This window comes from Lissotriton helveticus, chromosome 1_2, assembly GCF_964261635.1.
Source record: "Lissotriton helveticus chromosome 1_2, aLisHel1.1, whole genome shotgun sequence".
Lineage (NCBI taxonomy): Eukaryota > Metazoa > Chordata > Amphibia > Caudata > Salamandridae > Lissotriton > Lissotriton helveticus.
In genome coordinates, this window is record NC_136058.1 from 189,254,044 (window position 1) to 189,273,298 (window position 19,255).

Genomic DNA, 19,255 nt, shown 5'->3' on the forward strand with positions numbered 1-19,255 from the left:
ATGCTCCAAACTGACACTTGTAATCTGATTAGTATGCAGTTCCTGTGGGAATGGAGTGGATTGTATGAAGAAGACTCCTAACAGGTTAGGTAGTTCTTGGAAAAATTGAAGTGGTTCCTTTTTTTCTAATTAGAGCCCTCACATACTCTAAAAGAGGTAATGATTCATCATAGGGCCTTTGCTCTTCATCGATCCTGCACTGCAATGCTCGATGGGCACCCTCTAGGGGGCTCTTTGGAGGAGAAATGTTTTCCAAAAGCTGTATGTGAAGTGTCTGTGTAGAGCCCTAAGTGTAGATGTGTACAGGAAGTATGAATTGGAAATAATGAGGGTAAGTGACTAAAAAAGATCAAGTAGGACTCAATACTAAAGACTTTTTTTTTCTGTGAATCTACATGTCTCATTAGAAAACAATTGAAGCCAACAGGGGAAGTAATGATCTCTGGTGGCTTGTTTAATTTAAGGTCAACATGTTTCTTGCCATATCTGTTCAATAACTGATTTATGGCAATTCTTCAAGACCAAAAGGGTAGGCCGAAAAATAAATGCATCTACACAGTGCTTAGACCTAGAAATGTAGTTGCCGTGGTCCAAGCAGCAGGATAAAAAATGTTTGATTACTGTAAAAAACATGTTACTTACCTTCAGTAACAATGTATCTGTAAGACACAAGGGTTAGTTATATATGCCTTACCTTACAATTTCCCCCTAGGCGTCAGACTGGATCCGGAGATTTTGTTATTTGCAGTACTCCTGCTTGTGGCTAGGTGGAGTTGGTTGGCTCCGCATCCGTCGTTGGCGGCGTGATCGCCGGGATGACGTTGGGGTGCATACTTAAACACAGTCATTGCGTGCTGATGGAAGTTTTGACACGACTTTCCTCACCAGAAGCGCAGAGCCAATGCAAGACACTGACCACTGGTGCGTTGAAACTAGGTCTCTTCAAGGGAGTCCCTGTCCCTAGAAATCAATTCGCAGAGTGGGGAGGATGGGTGGGGTGGTAAGGAATCTATAAATAACCTATGTCTCTTACAGATACATCGTTACCGAAGGTAAGTAACTTGTTCATCTGAAAGAGACAGTTAGTTATAGATTCCTTACCTCAGACTAGATACCCCATCAATACCTACCCCAGAGGAGGGTCTGCGAACCAAGTTCACACCAGAAAATCCTGGAGGACAGAATGGGCAAAATAGCCATCCCTCCAGACTTGACTATCCAGGCAGCAATGACTGGTCAACGTGTGCATAGAGGCCCACATGGCCTCCTGGCAGATGTCAATGAGTGGAACTCCATGTGACAAAGCAGAAGTTGCTGCCATTGCCCTAGTGGAACAAGCACAAAGCCCCACTGGAGGTTCCTTTTTCGCTAAAGCGTAACAAATTATTATACAAAGGACAATCCATCTTGAGATGGTATGCTTTTGGACAGCCTGACCTTTTTTGGCAACCACATAGCCAACAAAAAGTTGATAGTCCACCCGGAAATCATTAGTGCGGTCACGGTAGAAGGACAGCGCATGTCTTGGGTTCAACCGGTGGAGTCTCTCCTCCTTGGAAGGGTGCGGAGGTGGATAAAGGTGAGCAGAGTGATAGTCTATCCTAAGTAAACAGGTGTAACTACTTTAGGAAGGAATGAGGGCCCACCCTAGGCACCACTTAGTCTGGATCCAAAGAGAAGAACGGGGGCTTAGAAGAAAGAGCCTGAAGCTCACTCACTCTGTGAGCAGAGGTGATGGCAACAAGAAAGTCAGTCTTCAGAGTGAGGAGACTGAGAGGACAGTTGTGAAGAGGCTTGAAAGGAGCACACATAAGGTAAGACAAGATTCAAGTCCCACTGGGGCATTATGAAAAGAGTTGGAGGAAAGAAGTGAATAATGCCCGCAAATAATTTATTTACAATAGGAGACTTGAATAAAGAGGACTGATCTGGTAACCGAAGGAAAGCAGAAATGGATGCCAGGTAGCCTTGCTGTGCACCATGCCACAAACGTATTCCATCTACAGGCGTATACCGTCTTAGTGGAGAAACGCCTGGCTTCCAAGATGGCGGTACAGACTTCGGGCGGAAGGTCAAAAGCTGTCAACTGTCACCGTTCAATCTCCACGCAAGGAGGTGGCAGCTGGACAGGTTCAGTAGAGGACCGTCCCCTGTTGCTGCGACAGAAGATTCCCCTGAAGGGGCAGTCTAATCGGAGGATTGATGGCGATGCTCAAGAGATCGGGGTACCAGATTCCTCATGCCCAGTCCGGAGCAACAAGAATGACTTGGGCCCGATCCCACTTGATCTTCTTCAGCACTTGGGGCAGAAGGGGTACAGGCAGAAAGGCGTACAGGAGGCTGCAGTTCCACTGCTGACAGTGTGCATTCTTTTCGGTGGCTGACAGATATAACTAAGACTCTCCCTACCGTTGAAAGAGACCTTGCACCACCTCCGAGTGAGGACACCATTCATGATATACCAGCCACCGATGGCTGAGTTCATCCACCATGGCGTTCAGAGAACCTGCCAGGTGTTCCAGTCATGTCCAAAAGGGCAGAGTCTCTTGACATAGGGTCCACGACCCCACCCCACCCTATTTGTTATAGTACCACATGGCAGTGGTGTTGTCTGTGAACACCTGCTCTACTTTCCCCTTGAGGGAGGGGAGGAATGCCTTGAGTGCCAGGCAGATCGCCCGGAGCACCAACAGGTTGATATGGAGCCCGGACACCAGACTCCTCTGATCTCTGCCTCTCCCAGATGGCCGTCCCATGCCAGGAGTGATGCATCGGTCACCACTGTTAGGTCTGGTTGGGGAAGGAAGAAGTATTTGCCTCTGACCCAAGCTTGGTTTGTTAACCACCACTGCAGTTGTTGTGCAATTCCCTCTGTGATCTGGAAGTAGTCGAAAGATTGACCTGATGCTGCGCCCACTAGAACTTCAGGTCCCAATGCAGAGCCCGCATATGCCACCTGGCATGATCCATCAACAGGACTCAGGAGGCCGTGAGCCCGAATATCTCGGACTCACTGCTCAGGAGGATAGGTCCGAAACTGCTCTGTGTCCAAAACAGCTCCGATTAAAGGGAGCGACTGAGAAGGAGTCAGGTGTGATTTTGGCATAGTGAACCCCAGTGAGTGCAGGAGGTCTGCCGTAGTCTGAAGATGGGAGACGACAGGAGGGGGCGAACCCGACTTCAACAGCCAGTCGTCCAGTTAGGGGAAGACTGGGATCCCTGATCTGCCCAGATGAGCTGCAGCTACAGCTATCACATTCGTGAACACTGAGGGGTACTGGTAAGGCCAAAGGGGAGCATGGTGAACTGAAAATGCTTGTGGCCTACTGTGAACCATAGGTATTGGCTGTGGGCTGGCAGGACGGGGAAATGAATATAGGCATCCTGCAAGTCCAACATTGCGATGCCATTACATCGCGGTTTTTACACAAGTTGTTACAAAGACTTGCGCTGGATGGCAAGGAATAGTATAATTTACTATCCAACACCTTCCCTACTGTACGTAGACTTGAGTTGGAATAGTGAATTATACTACTCCTAAGTCCTGCGCCCTCCAACGCAAGTCGTTGTAACGACTTGCCTTGTAAAAACACAATGTAATGTACCGCAATGTAAATGTATGCGTTGTAACGTCATACATCCAACGTGGGCATTTTGAACTTCTACTTCCGGAGGAAACGGTTGGGGGCCCTGAGGTCTAGGTTAGGACACAGGCCTTTGTCCGTCTTGGGCAGCAGAAAGTAGCGCGAATAGCAACCACAACCTACTTCTGGTGCAGGAACCCTTTCGATGGCTACCTTGGCCAAGAGAGCTAAAACTTCCTGGCGAAGAAGCGCCAAATGATCCTCCGACAGGCAATCGAAAGACAGTAGCATGAAGGAAGGGGTAGTCTCGATGTGGAGAGAGTAGCCCTTTCCACTATCTGCAAAAACCCACTTGTCCAATGTGATGGTTTGCCATTGGGGAGGTAATGGCGAATCCTGCCCCCACTTGGCCATTGATACCCCTGAAAGCTCGGACTAGGAGGGCTTGGAGGCTGCTGCAAGGGTGGAAAGGATAGACGAGCCCGCATGCTGGCTCCCAAATCCCCAAGGTCGCCGGGTCCCACGTCTGCGCTCACACAGAGGTTGGGCAGCTCGCATGGAACGGTTGCAAGGCTGGGCTGGACATGGTGGGATGCCCCTTCCATAGCCATAAAGGGGCGAAAGGCAGACTGTGGTGGACGAAAGGATGCAGCGAGGCCAAGGATCTGGTCGTAGCTTGGGAATCCTTGAATCGCACCAGCGCTGAGTCTGCCTTGTCAACAAAAAGGTGACAGCTATCGAACGGCATGTCCCGCAGGGTTGAATGGACATCCCCCGAAAAGCCTGATGTTTTCAACCAGGCTTAGCACCGAAGGGCTACCAACGTGGCATTTGTTCTGCCCAGTGAGTCAGTGGTATTCAATCCACTTCAAATCGTGTATTTTGCTCCATCTCTCCCAATAGCTACTGCTTGGGAGAGAACGGCCCTGGCACTGAGACAGCACTTGCACAACCATATCCCAGATTGTTTAGGACTATAAGCCTAAGAGGCACGCGGTATTCACAGACCGCAGTGCCAAGTTGTAGGAAGAGAACATGAGCTTCCCAAGATAGTCCAGCTTCTTGGATTCCCTGTTTGGGAGAACAGAAGGGAGTGCGTCCTTGGATGAAGAGGCTTGGAGCACCAAGCTCTCGGGTGAAGGTGGATGAATGAAGAAAACGGGGTCACCAGGGGCTGGGCGGTGGCGGCAGGCAATCATCTTCTCCACAGGAGCCCCTGTGCTTGGCTTGGATAGGTGCCCAGAAGGACATCAGTGAGGGCTTCATTGAAGGGCAGGAGGGATTCAGAGGAAGTTGCAACAGGCTGTACCACCTCTGTCAGGAGATTGGTCCTGTCCACCACTGAAGGCAGCTCTAGGCTCAAGCCCTCGGCTGCCCTTCACACCACCGCAGCGTAAGAAGCTCCCTCCACCGTAGCCATGGTAGGGGGAGAAAGCATATCAAGGTCTGGGGAAGTGTCCAGACCACTGGCGTCATCCAGATCCTTTAACCAGTCCAGCTCTTCAAGCTGGTATGCTAAAGGGTCAGATGACCCATCCCAGTCCTCATCACCACGCTCTGGGCGATAGTAACACCAGGGATGAACAAGGGAACTACCCTCCGGAGGATGGGGACAGTGTCGGACGGGGGCACAGCCGACCCCGGGGGCGTCATAGCCTGGATAAGCACCAGGGAAGGTCGAGTAGGGTCGACCGGCGTTGATCCGGATCCAGGCCAGGATAATCGGGGACCGGTATCGAAAGCCAGGGTCCCTGACCGGCTCCGGGGAACCAAAGAGGCACCACTGGAGTTGGGCTGCCCTGGCTCCCAGAAACGGACGGAGGCGCATAGTCGTCCCTGTAGGAGGCTCCAAAGATGTAGCTGATGAGCAACGACGCACCCGATCCCACGTCGCGTCAGCCAACCGCCGGGAAGAAGGAGAAGTGCATCAGTGCTTTTTTGACATCTTCTTGTGCTTTGACTCACCCAAAGATTTTGAAGATTTGGATGAAGTGAGCGAGCGGTCTTCAGGCCTTCCCCTCAAGCGAGACCGTGACCCATGCAGAGCTGACTGCCGGGCCTCCTAGAGCTTTTGGGACTGCTCCCACAAAGACAGAGCACAGCTTCATGTCATGGTCGCGCTTCTGACACCAAAGGCACAGAAGGTGCAGATCCATCACAGACATCATTTTGTAACATGTTTGAAGCCGGTCTGACAATGGGACATTCCTCGTGCACCAGGAGTCCAGGACTCGAAAAGAAGTCAACAAAAAGTCGGAAAAAAAGCATACTCAAAATGTGACTAAAGGGGTAGCTGGCGCGGAAAAAGAAGGAACGGACATCAGCGCACAGGGGCGGCATCTAAGCAGGCACTGGGACCTTATACCGGCGACCACGATGCAGACGACGGACGCAGAGTCGACCGACGCCACCTACCGACATGCAGGCGTACAGCTAAGAAAAAATCTCCGGATCCAGTCTGATGCCTGGGGTAAATTCTATGGTAAGGAATCTATAACTGACTGTCTCTTTCAGATCCCTAGTCTTTCCAGTTTAGAGCCTAACAAGGAAGACCCAGTTCAGGTTGTGTGTGCTTTTCCTCGATGGTGTTTGGAGAGGCACACTGAACTGCGGCGCGTCGTTCGTGCAAAATTCATGTGGCGACCTACTCCATCTCCGACACCTTTAGAAACAAGATCTCTGCCAAACAGCCCCCTAGGGGGTGCCAGTCGAGCATTGCAGTACCGGCTCCGGCTCGACGAGGAGCAAAGGCCCCATGATGAAGCATGACACCCGTTTAGCATGTGTGAGGGCTCTAATTCCAAAAAGGAACCACTCCAATGATTCCACAAACAACCAAACCTGTTAGGACTCTTACTGATTAGATTTCGTTTGAATTTGGTCCCTTGGCTATGGGCATTCCTCTAGGCTACTCAAAGCCTGACTCGCTCAAACCCTACCCCTGTGATAACTTTTCAGACCAGGATACACTACATTTTATGTTTTTCTGCAGTTTTTATGACTCTCAGCGTAGGTCTCACATCTTACCATTATTTAAAGATCATCAGTTTGCTCAAGTGAGGCCGGCTCTGACTTATCTCCAAATGTTATCTTCGCCCATGGTTTGTTTGGTGGCTGCAAGCTTTTTAATATCGGCCATCAGATGTAGGAAAAAGCTGCCGGCTTCAGTGTCAGTGCGTTTGGTAACTCAATGAGTATTAAATGAGACAGATCCAATACCCACTGATTATTTATTTATTGCATGTTTGCACCTTGTATTGTCATACTGTATCTATACCAATAGATGTTCGTGGACTCTGTAAATTGAGATGAGCTTTTATCTGTATTGTGCATAGTATATCCAGAACACAATTTTTTATGTTTTTTAATGTTTCATGTACTTATGTTTTGCAATGAACTATGCTTTTATGACTCTTAGCTGTCGAATAAAGTATCCTGAAAGAAAGAAAGACTCTTTTACATACTACCCACCCACGCAGGAACTGCATACCAATCATATTACTAGAGGCGGGTCTTCCACTTTGCCATCTGCTGTGTAGTGTTGGACAGTTGCCTGCTGCCTCTGACCTGGGCGGTGAGAAGGACTGTACCTGTTCTCCACAACCTGTTGCAACCTAGATACCTCCAAGGGACTGCTCGGTTGCCACCTTTTAGGAAATTTCAGGGACATCAAAGATTTCTTCCGCGCAAACGACTGCTGCTAGGCTCTGCTGATCCAGAGTTTGACTGTCTGACTTGCCCTCAATCAGTCATGGGCTTTCACAAAGTGGCGGCAGCTGCTTTTTGTGCATCCACATTCATCAACACAGTGCATTGATCTAGAACCGCCATGTCTGCCAGCTCAAACGCAGATCATCGTGTTGTCGACTTTGCTGAAGCCGCAACATCAGAAGGCAGTCCAGCAGACTCAGCGCACTCTCTGCGCATCAAAGAAAGATAGCTGTCTGTCATCTGTAACTCCAATTATCACATCAAGTCCAGCAAAGGGAGACTCCAGCAACACAGGTCCCGATCCCGATGCTGACGGCACCGCTCCAATTCTCCATTAAAGGTACTGTGCACTCTGGGAGTTACGAGGTCCCTGCTGCACTCCAGCGTGCTTGTAGGTGGCCCTAAGCGGAGTAAGAAGATCATTCTCCTACTAACTTGTCACTGCATTTGAACTGTAATAACTTGGGAAGGATGGCTTCACGCTGACTAAGGGAGAAAGTCTGTTCCCGAACCACAGGATGGATTGCTGTCATTTCCCCAGCATACCCATAAAGAACCTACTGAAAAAGCAAAGGCTCTTTCAGCATTGTACATTCTTGGAAGTATTCGGAACATGAGATGCTTTAATTGAATTCTTATGGTTCTTATCATGTTTTGAAGAGTAAAAGCAATACTATCTTCATACCTCATTGTGGAGTCTCTTTTTGTGGTGTTTTCACTGTGTTACTGTATCCACGTATGCACAACTGCTTTACACATTGTCTCTTATGTTAAGTCTAACTGCTCTGTTCCAAGATACCAGAAGGTGAACACAGACTGATTTACCATGACTAGAATTGCGGTCCCTACTTGAACAGGGTGGATACCTGGGTCAACTAGAGACCCGATTTCTAATAATACATGAGCGAAATCTATTTTGGTACCTTTACAGATCATCCTGCAGAGTTGGAGGTGTTATTGATTTCCAAAAAGTAGCTTTCTTTGATTCAAAACTTAGTGTCTATTTTCTTAGGCTTTACTTTATCTCCTCCTGTATTCTTTAATTTTCTTTTTTCTGTCTTTCTCCTTCTTTCTCTTTTCTTTCTATATTTTTGGTCACACTAAAATGTAATACGGAAAGAAGTGGGTAGTGCTATAGGCATGATCATGACAATGTATGGGAATCTACTACAAAGTAAAACAGCAAAGCAAAGCTTTGATTTAAGTACAGGTACAGGTCTCTTAGTGCTACAATGGAAGAGCTTTATCGCAGTCATACTCTTGGATAGGGAGTTCTGTTATGTGGTTTGGAATTTTATTTAAAATGTCAGAAAGAAATTGTTTAACTAGTTCACAGTCAATGTTCTCAGACATTTCTGTTACCAGGTTGCCAAACCATGCTCTGTTGTGTTATTTTATGGACGAGCAGGGTTTTTAATCAGCAGCCCAAGTGTGATCCATGTAGGGCATCAGCAGCTTGGCAGAGGTCACAAACTCTGGTGCATCTGGTAGGGAGTCGACTCTCTTTGGTTAGGGTGCTGAAATTCATAATGTGGGCACAGTGAAGGTAAAGTCAGCTGTCATCAGCCTTGCTGGATTGACCACTCTGAAGAAGACAAAAGCCCAAACCATTCCAGGAAAAATCTCTCCCACTAAAAACAGAATCTGACTCTCTAACATAAGCCCCTACCATCACCCAAATGGCAATTTGCACGAAAGGCTAATTAGCAACTCCTGCTAAATAGGTTACAGTAAATTTCCAAGGGCAGCTCTGTCTCTATCGTTACACTCTTCTGTGTCTGAGGTTCTACCGTCCGGTTAAGGAATGCAGGCAAAACACTTCCACTGATTGGGGGGCTATGTCAGCACCACAATCTTTTGCCATGTCAAAGGCAATATAAAATTGATCAACCAGCCTATAGCAGAGATACACTTTTAACCAACATGGAGTCCTGCACCATACACACACAAGCAGACCAGTAGGAATCACACTCCACTCCGGAAGCATAAAAAAAGGCTTGTCCCCTGCTAATGATCCAAAACTGTATGCTGCCACCATGACTCCCTATACATGTTTAATGAACACAGACAGTGGGTGGCACACCATACTTAACGTCAGAGCCAGGTCTGGGTACATTTTTGGTCTTGGCCTCAGCAAGCATGCTGATTTTTTAGGGGGTTTTGCGGCCCAAACGAAATTCAGAATGCTAGAGTCACTTACAGATAGATAACTTAGGGTGTTGTGTTTCTATCTAGGACCCTAATTCGATATTCCCGATTTATGCCCTTATACGGTTATAATAAATAATATCCTTATAAAGGCATAAGAATCATATCCATATTTAGTAATAGACCATGCAGTCCAAATACGGCAAGGCTACTCCCCTAGACTCCTAGAAAGTACAACGCGTTCTTTAAACAAACCAAGCCTCCAGCAGCCCGGGAAATCCCCATGCTCTTGTTTTGATTTGCACAAGAACTCCTAGAGTCCAGAAAGAACTGTTAGTTCTTAGTGACGTCTTATGTCCAACCTTACGTCAAACCCGGCACCTTTGAGGTATAAATATACTAACCCTGGGCGTAGCACTTCGCTACGCCCACAGAGTGGGCGTAGTGTTGCCTACTTCGCCATTTGCGAAGTAGGCATAGCAGGCAACACTACGCCCACTCCGTGGGCGTAGCGAAGTTGCCCGCCACCCGCCTCCCTCCTTAAATACTTAAATAATTATTTTAAAAACAATAAACACCACTTACCTTGTCGGCTGCGTCTCCGGGGCTCCCTCTGGTAACCACGCTGCCATCATGGATAGTAATGCGCATGCGCGGCCGCCCGAGGGAGACGCTGTCTTTTTCTCCAGCCGAGAAAATCCAGCTCCGGTGTTTCCAGTCACCCTTGCGGGTTGCTGGGAGATCGAGTCCTGAGAGAGAGATACAAGACCTCCTACATTCTATTACCAAGGTACGGAGCTGACTAAATCCTTAAGAGAATTCTTGACTCAGATTCTTGGCAAAAACCAACTTAACTTAAACTGCAACTTACTTACTCCTTCCCACGTATTAGGCTTAGGTCAGGTACACCGGGGTAGGCGAATCTTTGAAGCACCAGTTGAGTACGTTAGTCAATGTTTTTATGTATGTATATATTTTATCCATTTTAAAGTATCATATGGCTAAGAAACCATATCAATGCTTTTACAGTATTATTTCATAATACTCCTTTTACTGTACGCACTTTACTTCATGATAAGTATTGCAATTGTGGCAATTCATTTCTCTTGCATGAGAAAGAAGACTGCTCAATAAATAACACCTTTTATTGAAAACGCCTGTCTCTCTATTTCTCTGCACTCTGGTGAAACTGAGTATGCACGATTGACTGAGTGAAATAACCGTCTATTGTTTTCACACGACTCTAGAGATATACTCTTTATTCTGAGGGAGCAAAGTTGTCATGTTTATGCAGTTGTCAGAAACTAATCCCTTCTTGTCTAAATCAGGAGAGTTAACTCTTTCCTGAACATTCGAGAAAGTTTCTAGTGACCTCTGAGCTAGCTGGCAAAACTAATTAAGTCTAATATAGTCAGTAGAGACCTAGTCGACCTCAGTCCTACGTCTACACTGCTGATTATATTATTCCAATGCGCAGAGCCTATTGGGAATATAGGAACTACACTACATGGCGCCCAACGTTTGGTAAGGCAATAATCTAACGCAAGACATTAAAGTAACACAGTCGTGCTTTTTCACATAGACCCCTTTTCCCGTAAAAACTCCAATAGACGTCTGGTTATATTATTCCAATGCATAGAGCCTATTGGGAATATAGGAACTACACTACAAGGGCATGGTTGCACAGCCAACTAACTTTTGTCTTGTGTTACCAAAGAGCTCCGAAGTTGGCACACAATACGTAACGTAGCCAGGTTCTGGGTAATATCTGGTCTGAACCTCAGCATGCGTGCAGTTTTTTGTGGTTGCTGTGGCCCAAGGGAAGCCAGGATGCTAGAGTCACTTGCAGATAGGTAACTGAGAGCATGGGTGACATCCAACTACCATACCATGGAGGTTCGTGTCGTAAAAGCCGTACATTAAATGAGGCTGGGGAACTGCTAACTTAAAGTAATGGGAGAATCACTGATTTTCAGTTCATACATTTCGCCAACCTGTATATTATCTACTTTTTCATGATTAGTTCAATCATGGCAGCCACATGTAGGTCTCATCTGGAAATTTGTTATAATGTGTAGCTCACCTGGAGATTGGATGCCATTGGCAGCAAAGCGCCCTGATTTTCTTCCTTAGGGCTTCTAGGAGTGCTCTGGGAGATCTCAAAAATGTTTTCATGTCTTGCAGAAGTTCAAGAAAGATTACATGGGCGATTTTGCATTAACAGGTATGTAAACCACATGCATGTGTTTTACGGATTCTCGTAAGGCAGATCTCCTGAATTTTTCCCTATCTTCAGAGAATTCAAAAAAGTTTGGAAAACCTACCTGCCGTTGGTTCCGATCTGATGGTTCACTTCGACGATCTTCTTGAGTGCGCTCATTCTGTGTGAAAAAAAACAAATGAAAATGTAATGGCCTGCGCAAGCAAGAGGATGCTAAAGGTAGATGCATTTGCCATTAACAGGCGATGTTTGTGCAGTGTCTTTTTCAGGTAAAGTACACAACCATAAAAATAGGGTCCACAGACGTGTGGAAAAAAACTGAACTTTTCTTGAAACTTCACCACTATTTATAAAGTGCAGAGAATGAATGGAAAGGCGGGTGTATACACTACAGCTGTAATATGTGTTATGCCCATAGTTAAATAAAAAAAAAACATATATTTTTATTTGGAGGAGCAAGCACAATAATCAACAAAACAACAGAATTGTATCAACGTGCAATGCATGTACAACATAAAAATTATATATTAAAAATAAATAAATAAATAAAAGGACAGAGGGGAAGGTGGGCGCCATTATACATTAAGTAAATACATAAACAGATGACATATAAAGAATACACAAATATATAAAAACAATATGTTTTGCTAAATTTAGCAAGGGTCCCCAAGTTCGATAGAACTTCTTCCCAGATCGAATGCCTATATTCTTGGTGATAGCCATCTCGCTCTCTAGAATCTCTCTTAGCGTTGCCCACCATCCGAAAACTCTAGGCGGGGTTTTAGATATCCAAGCACGGGCAACGTATAGTCGTGCTGTTACTAACATAATTGATATTAAAGATCTTAATCCTAAAGATACATCTGTCTTATAGCCAAACATAATCACTTTCTCAGTTAAATATAGATCAAACTTTAGACGGTCAGCTATAATGCCCTGTACCTCTTTCCAAAAGACAGCCAAATCTGGTCAGGTGACAAACGTGTGTAGGCAGTTTGTCGCTATCATTCCGCACTTAAGACATTTACATTTATCATTCGTGTTTATGTTACTGGGATCTATCCATTTAACGATGCATTCTGGTGTATAGTAAAGCATAAACACTGTTTTAAACTGTTTCAGTTTGTGATTAATAGAATATACCGAGCTGTCTAAGTTCTCCAATGATTCTTCTAAATCAGCTGAGCTAACATCTTGCCCAAATAGCTCAGGCCAGTTTAGTGCTATCTTTGAGTTATCTTTCTCCCAAATTTGGGAGAATAATTGATACGCCTTACTAATAGTCAGTTGTGATTCTGAATGTACATAGTGTAGTATATCTGATCCCATAGGTTGTTTTATATCTCTATGTCCCGGTAAATGATCTCTTATCTGCAAGCATTTATAAAACATATATTTAGGGAGGCCGAATGAAGTCTGCAAATCGAGAAATGTACGAAATCCAGCTGCATTATTCAAATGGGTAAGCTGTCTAATACCAAACCTATCCCAGGATTTGGCTAGCGCATCATGAAAGACATCAGGGAATATTGGATTACGCCATAATGGCACATGGAGATGTATCGAGGAAAGAGAGTAGTTAACTGTAATTTCGCGCCATATATAGGCTATATCTCTAAGGGTCCTAAATCAAACTCTCTTAAAGTAGTTTGGATCATTTATTCTGTACATGAACATAGTGCTATCATTACCAATAGCAAGATTGTAACAGCTTTGTTATCTTCTATCATCGAGGAGGTCTCGCAGACGTCCTATAAAAGAAGCCCAAAAATATAATTTAGAGGCCGGTAGTTTAAACCCACCCTGGCAATAAGGAATTTTTTAATACTTTATAGCATGTCTCAGCTGTTTGTGGCTCCAAATAAAACTACTAATGGCCCTCTCGAGTTTTATGAAAAAATAATTTGGGACTCTCAGAGGAATTGCCCTAAATAAGTAAAGAAATGTAGGTAAAACAATCATTTTTATAATATTGCAGCGCCCTATAATATTAATTGGCAGTTTATGCCAGTCCCTCATTTTAGAAACCATTGATTTAAGTAACGTATCATAATTAAATTTTACGATCTGACGTATGTCTGAAGTAATCAGAACACCTAAGTAAATGGCTGATATAGAGGCCCCTGTTATGGCCCTTTCTGGTTGAAAGTTAAGGAAATTCTGGGTTTTACTAACATTCAGCTTCTACCCTGAGAAGTGTCCGAATATACTTGCTTCAGATTGTATTGCTTCTATTGCCCTTGCTGGATCTTCAGTAAATACAGCAATATCATTGGCATAAGCCATGATTTTCAGTTCTTCAGAGCCTAGAGTGACTGGCGGGATGGATGGATAGGAAAGCAAGAATTTGATATATGGTTCTATGTATAAGGCAAAAAGCAAAGGTGAAAGAGGGCACCCGTGCCGAGCGTCATTCAGAACCTTGAATGATGTTGATTGGTAGGTTAAATAGACGAATTTAGCACTCGGACACCTATATAAGGCTCTTACCCAGTCATAAAAGCGACCATGGATATTATATTTCGCAAGTGTAACCCATAGGCATTCCCATGTTACACGGTTGAATGCCTTTTCTGCATTAAGCATAATCATTCCTATGTCCAAGTTAGAATTAGAAGCAGCATTAAAGGCAACTATAGCAGTGGTCACATGCATAGTTGTGTCTCTACCAGGGATAAATCCATTTGGCTGGACAGAAGCAAGTTGTGTCATAAAGGTTGTGAGGCGCGTTGCCAATATTTTGGCAACCACTTTCCCTACTGTTATTTTGAATGGAAGTAACCACTTATTAGCTACCAGTACAAGTTTTTGTGGATCCCGTTCTCTCATATCCAGGTGGTAGTGCCTAAGGGTTTACTACTTCTACTTGAGTTGCTCAGTGGTCATTAACTAATTAAGGGACTTAACATTCTGGGCCTCCATTGCTCCTACTCCGTCATTCTAATCATGCAAATATGACATGGATCTAGGTTTCAAATGAAGTACCATCAGCTCTCCTTTCTCTCAGAACATCTGAAGGTACTACGCCTGGTTCATCCCAAACTGCCTATTCTGAGCTTTCTTCATTCACTCAAAGTGAATTTGATCAGCCACAAGCATTCTTTCAAATACTGCTGTCTCTTCTGTAGGTAAGCAACTCATTAAATCAGCAGCTTCAGACACATCATTTAAGGCCTGCACTCTCAAAGCTCACAAGCCATTCCAAAATATCCTTCCTTTCTACAGACATGCTGGAAATGGTCCTTTTTGCAGGGTTACCCCAAACTTTTTTGCTTTCCTCCTCCTCTGTCTTTGACTTTGTTGTTGCTTGCTTTAGGACTCTGAGCACTTGCTGACCAGTACTAAAGAGCTTGTGCTCTTATCTAAAATGTGATGACAAATAGTTTATCCATAAAGTGGTATACTATATACCCAGGGTCTGTAAAGCAAATGCCTTCTAGTGGGCCTGCAGCACTGATTGTGTCCCCCCACAGAAGTAGCCTTTAAAACCCGACTAAGACCTGCCTCTGCAGGGCCAGGGTGCAGTTTACTGCCACCTCAACTTGGCATTTGGAACTAAGTGGCAATATAGGGGAGCAGTTTACTGCCACCTCGACTTGGCATTTTTAACTATGTGCCAACACATAAACTCCCCTTTTATTACATATCTGACACCCCTAAGGTAGGCCCTAGGTAGCCCTAAGGGAAGGACATGTACCTTTTTATTTTACCTGTCCTGGTCCACCCAAGTTTGTTTTGACTACTGTGAGGCCTGCTCCTCTCGTAGGTTAACAATAGGATTTCCTTAAATACCCTTTTCATGTGTAATTCTTTATTGCAGAGCAGTAGCTGCTTTATGTTTTTCTATCACCGGATTGGTAATGACAAATCCTCTTCAGTGGTAAAGTTGGATTTGGTATTACTAATCTAAAAATACCACTCTTAAAAAGCAATAAAAGTAAAATCTGTGACAGCAGTCTTAGACAGAGTGTGCACTCCTTCTAAGACTTTTTAGTCCTAGATAGTTGCTTCACTTTTAGAAAGCTGATTTCTCTGCTTTTAGTTGTCATGTGTTCCTTTTTAGGTCTCATGACCTATCAATGCGCATGCGCATTGAGCGGAGCGAGAGATAAAGGAGCTTAAACAGAGCTTACCGAGATCGGGCGATTCCATGCAGTGCCCGTGAAAAGCTCGCTCAATGCGCATGCGCATTGACATACAAAGCGCGTGCACATCAAAGCCAGCCATCTGCCGCCAGCAGCTTCACTTGAAAGGTATCCACCGCTCCGCCCCCTGCAGCATCAAAGGGTTCGGCCGTGTCGCATTTCTTCTCCCCCCTCCCCACAGCAATGCCCGGTGTGGCAGACGTGTTCGCTGCTCCTTTTGTTCCAACTCCGCTATCTGCATACGCTCACTATGAAAGTAAAACCAGCGCGCTCCCACTGCCCTGCTCTTCATTTAATTAGGGTCATTTTTACCCATCTGCCCACCGAGCGCGCAACTGTCTTAACCGAATGTCTCTCCTCAGCATCAACGGACAAGAGCTGTTTTCCGAGGGTGGGCACCGCTCACAGGATGTTAACAGATGCGTTTCATCACTGTAGTACAGCAGTGATTGTTGCAGGGAATAGTTGCAGTGCTGCTGAAGTGGGTAGGACGCTGGTTTATGCGAGGTCATGCTGGCTGTGGTTGGTATTTTCAGCAGTCGCCATAACTCGTTTCCTTTGCCTCGGCTTCAAATGTTAATTGCCTGCTCCAAGCCTGCCCTCTTTTCATACAACGCGGCCTGTTTTCTTTCACCGGGTGTTCGGTGTCGGTGTTGGGTTGCCTTTAGCCCCTCCCCATGCCGTTCAAGTTGTAAATTTTCCACTCCCCTCCTGTTTCCCATGTTTCTCTCTACTCCAAGCATGCCCCACATTTCACTTTTCCCATCACCTGGTCGTGTTGCCTTTAGCCCCTCCCTCCCTGCCTCATGCTGTTCAATTTGTAAATTACTCGCTCCCCTCGTGTTGTCCATGTTTTTTTCTGTGACTTGTTTTCTTTCTAACTCTCATATCCTGCCCGTTTTTGTAAGTATTGCTGAGTTTGAAGCCAGCCTGGAGTTGACCGTGCTTCTTCTTAGCTTTCTCTGCTTGCCGCTAACTAGGTCGCCATTATTATTATCGGAGCACGGCAGGGGGGAAGTTGAAATGTTGGTTTGTTGTCCTATCTGTCTAAGACATTATTCTGAATGTTGACTGGAGTTCTCCGGAAGCGTGTACTATGTTGTGCAACATGACTTGCTCTCCAGGCTCCCCTGTGCCTTACCAGAACGGAAAGCTGGACAGTGTACTGCGCTCTGAGTATACTGATTTCAAACAGTGACTTGTGCATAGCGATTAGCATTTTTTTCAGCACTGAAATCATAGAGGAGGGAAGTGAAATAACCCACATTTTCTGCTAGAAACGTAATTTGACTAGTTGTACGTGATTTCTGTTGGATACATTTAGAGAATTTCTGGACATTGTACTATCGAAAAAAAACAAGGGGGCCAATTACTCGGCCTCACTTACTTTTCCTCCCCCCTAATTACATCCCTGCTGTCTTTCACGGCCTCGAGGCCGTGCTCTGCCGAGAGCTTCACTTCAAAGGGCAAAGGGATCCGCTCCCCCCCCTGCTCACACCTTGTTAATGTTTGAATCATTTTGGCCTCTAGACTTTTCTGGTAGAATATTGTCAGCCTCGGACAAACTCAGTGGGGCTCAAAATAGGGATTTGTGCAGCAAGAGCTGAAGATGGCTCCTCAATGCCGGCACTTTCTATAGTTGATCACACTCCATTCGTATTGATCAGAAGCAGTCACGTATTTTTTAGAGCAGCCTAGTTTTTGACTCCCAACACTACAACCCAGGTCTCAATGGATGTCTTTGAAATGAGCACACAACCCCTGGCTCCTGGGCACTACATCAACGAGCATCTGATGAGTCAGCTACTCACCTCTGAACCCATTGTGAAACATAGTTTGTGTGAACCATTGATGGATGCAGGAACTGAGAAAATCTTTATTATAATCAGCTTGTTTAATGCACACTTACAATTTCTTATTTCAACATTGAGACGGAGAAAGTGCGTTTTTTTCTTGACACTTTAAAATTATGATCAACTGAAAAAAAAAGTAATCGCAACGATTTTGGAGCTTTATTGGGGGCACGGGTTGGGTCGCCAAAAAGTTACATAGAATGAGAAGGTAAAAATTGATGTCCAGAGTGCTTGTAAAATAATTCACATACGTATTGAAGAACAGAGCCCACAGTTTCCGGTTTTACATGTTGTATGTGCACCACACACAGTGCAGTTGTTCCTTGTGTTGCATTTTACTCAATGCTCTGTTGTTGGCTTTTTTCTGTGTGTGTTACTGAGTGCATGCTCAGCTCTAGGAAGGCAAAATCCTCGTAATCAAAATGGCATCTAAACATTTATGTTAAAGACCTATTTCCTACAGTCAAGAATAATATTTTATGCTTATATCATTAATCTCTACCGCCCTCACTCTACCACTCTAGTGCCCTCACTCTACCGCCCTCACTCTACCACTCTACTGCCCTCACTCTACCACTCTACTGCCCTCACGCCCTCACTCTACCACTGTACCGCACTCATGCCCTCACTCTACCGTCCTCACTCTACCGCCCTCACTCTACTGGCCACACACAACCGCCCTCACTCTACCGCCCTCACTCTACCGCCCTCACTCTACCACTCTACTGCCCTCACTCTACCGCCCTCAGTCTACCGCCCTCACTATACCGCCCTCACTCGACCACTCTACCGCCCTCACTCTACCGCCCTCACTATACCGCCCTCACTCGACCACTCTACCGCCCTCACGCTACCGCCCTCACTCTACCACTCTAGCGCCCTCACTCTACCGCCCTCATTCTACCACTCTACCGCCCTCACTCTACCGCCCTCACTCTACCACTCTACTGTCCTTACGCCTTCACTCTACCGCCCTCACGCCCTCTCTACCGCCCTCACTCGACCACTCTACTTCCCTCACTCTACCGCCCTCACTCTACCACCCTCACTCTACCGCCCTCACTCTCCCACTCTACCCCCCTCACTCTCCCACTCTACCGCCCTCACTCTCCCACTCTACCGCCCTCACTCTACCACTCTACCGCCCTCACTCCCTCACTCTACCGCCCTCACTCTACCACTCTACCGCCCTCACTCCCTCACTCTACCGCCCTCACTCTACCGCCCTCACTGTACCGCCATCCCTCTACAAATCTACCGCCCTCACTCTACCGCCCTCACTCAACCACTCTAACGCCCTCACGCCCTCCCTCTACCACAGTACTGCCCTCACTCTACCACCCTCACTCTACCGCCCTCACGCCTTCACTCTACCGCCCTCACTCTACCACTCTACCGCCCTCACTCTACCACTCTACCGCCCTCACTCACTCTATCGCCCTCACTCACTCTATCGCCCTCACTCTATCTATCTATCGCCCTCCCTCCCTTTATCTATCGCCCTCCCTCTATCTATCACCCTCACTCTATCGCCCTCCCTCCCTCCCTCTATCTATCGCCATACCTCCTTCTCCTTCTCTAACTCCCTGTTCT

The 19,255-nt window shown here is 45.9% G+C and overlaps 1 protein-coding gene across 46 annotated transcripts in view; it reads right to left on the reverse strand.

Moving 5' to 3' along the window:
• LOC144799531 (uncharacterized) overlaps positions 1–19,255 on the reverse strand; it is a 5,513,712-nt gene that overhangs the window by 3,412,242 nt on the left and 2,082,215 nt on the right. For 44 of the 46 annotated variants that reach the window (XR_013603860.1, XR_013603862.1, XR_013603865.1 and 41 more), the window contains one exon: positions 11,768–11,824. The exons of the other annotated variants lie outside the window; for them this stretch is intronic. Coding sequence is in view for 41 of the 44 variants with exons in the window: in XM_078671256.1 (XP_078527382.1) it covers positions 11,768–11,824 (57 nt within the window). In the remaining 3 variants the exon portion in view is untranslated. The remainder of the gene's footprint in view (positions 1–11,767; positions 11,825–19,255) is intronic. 46 annotated transcript variants of the gene reach the window in all.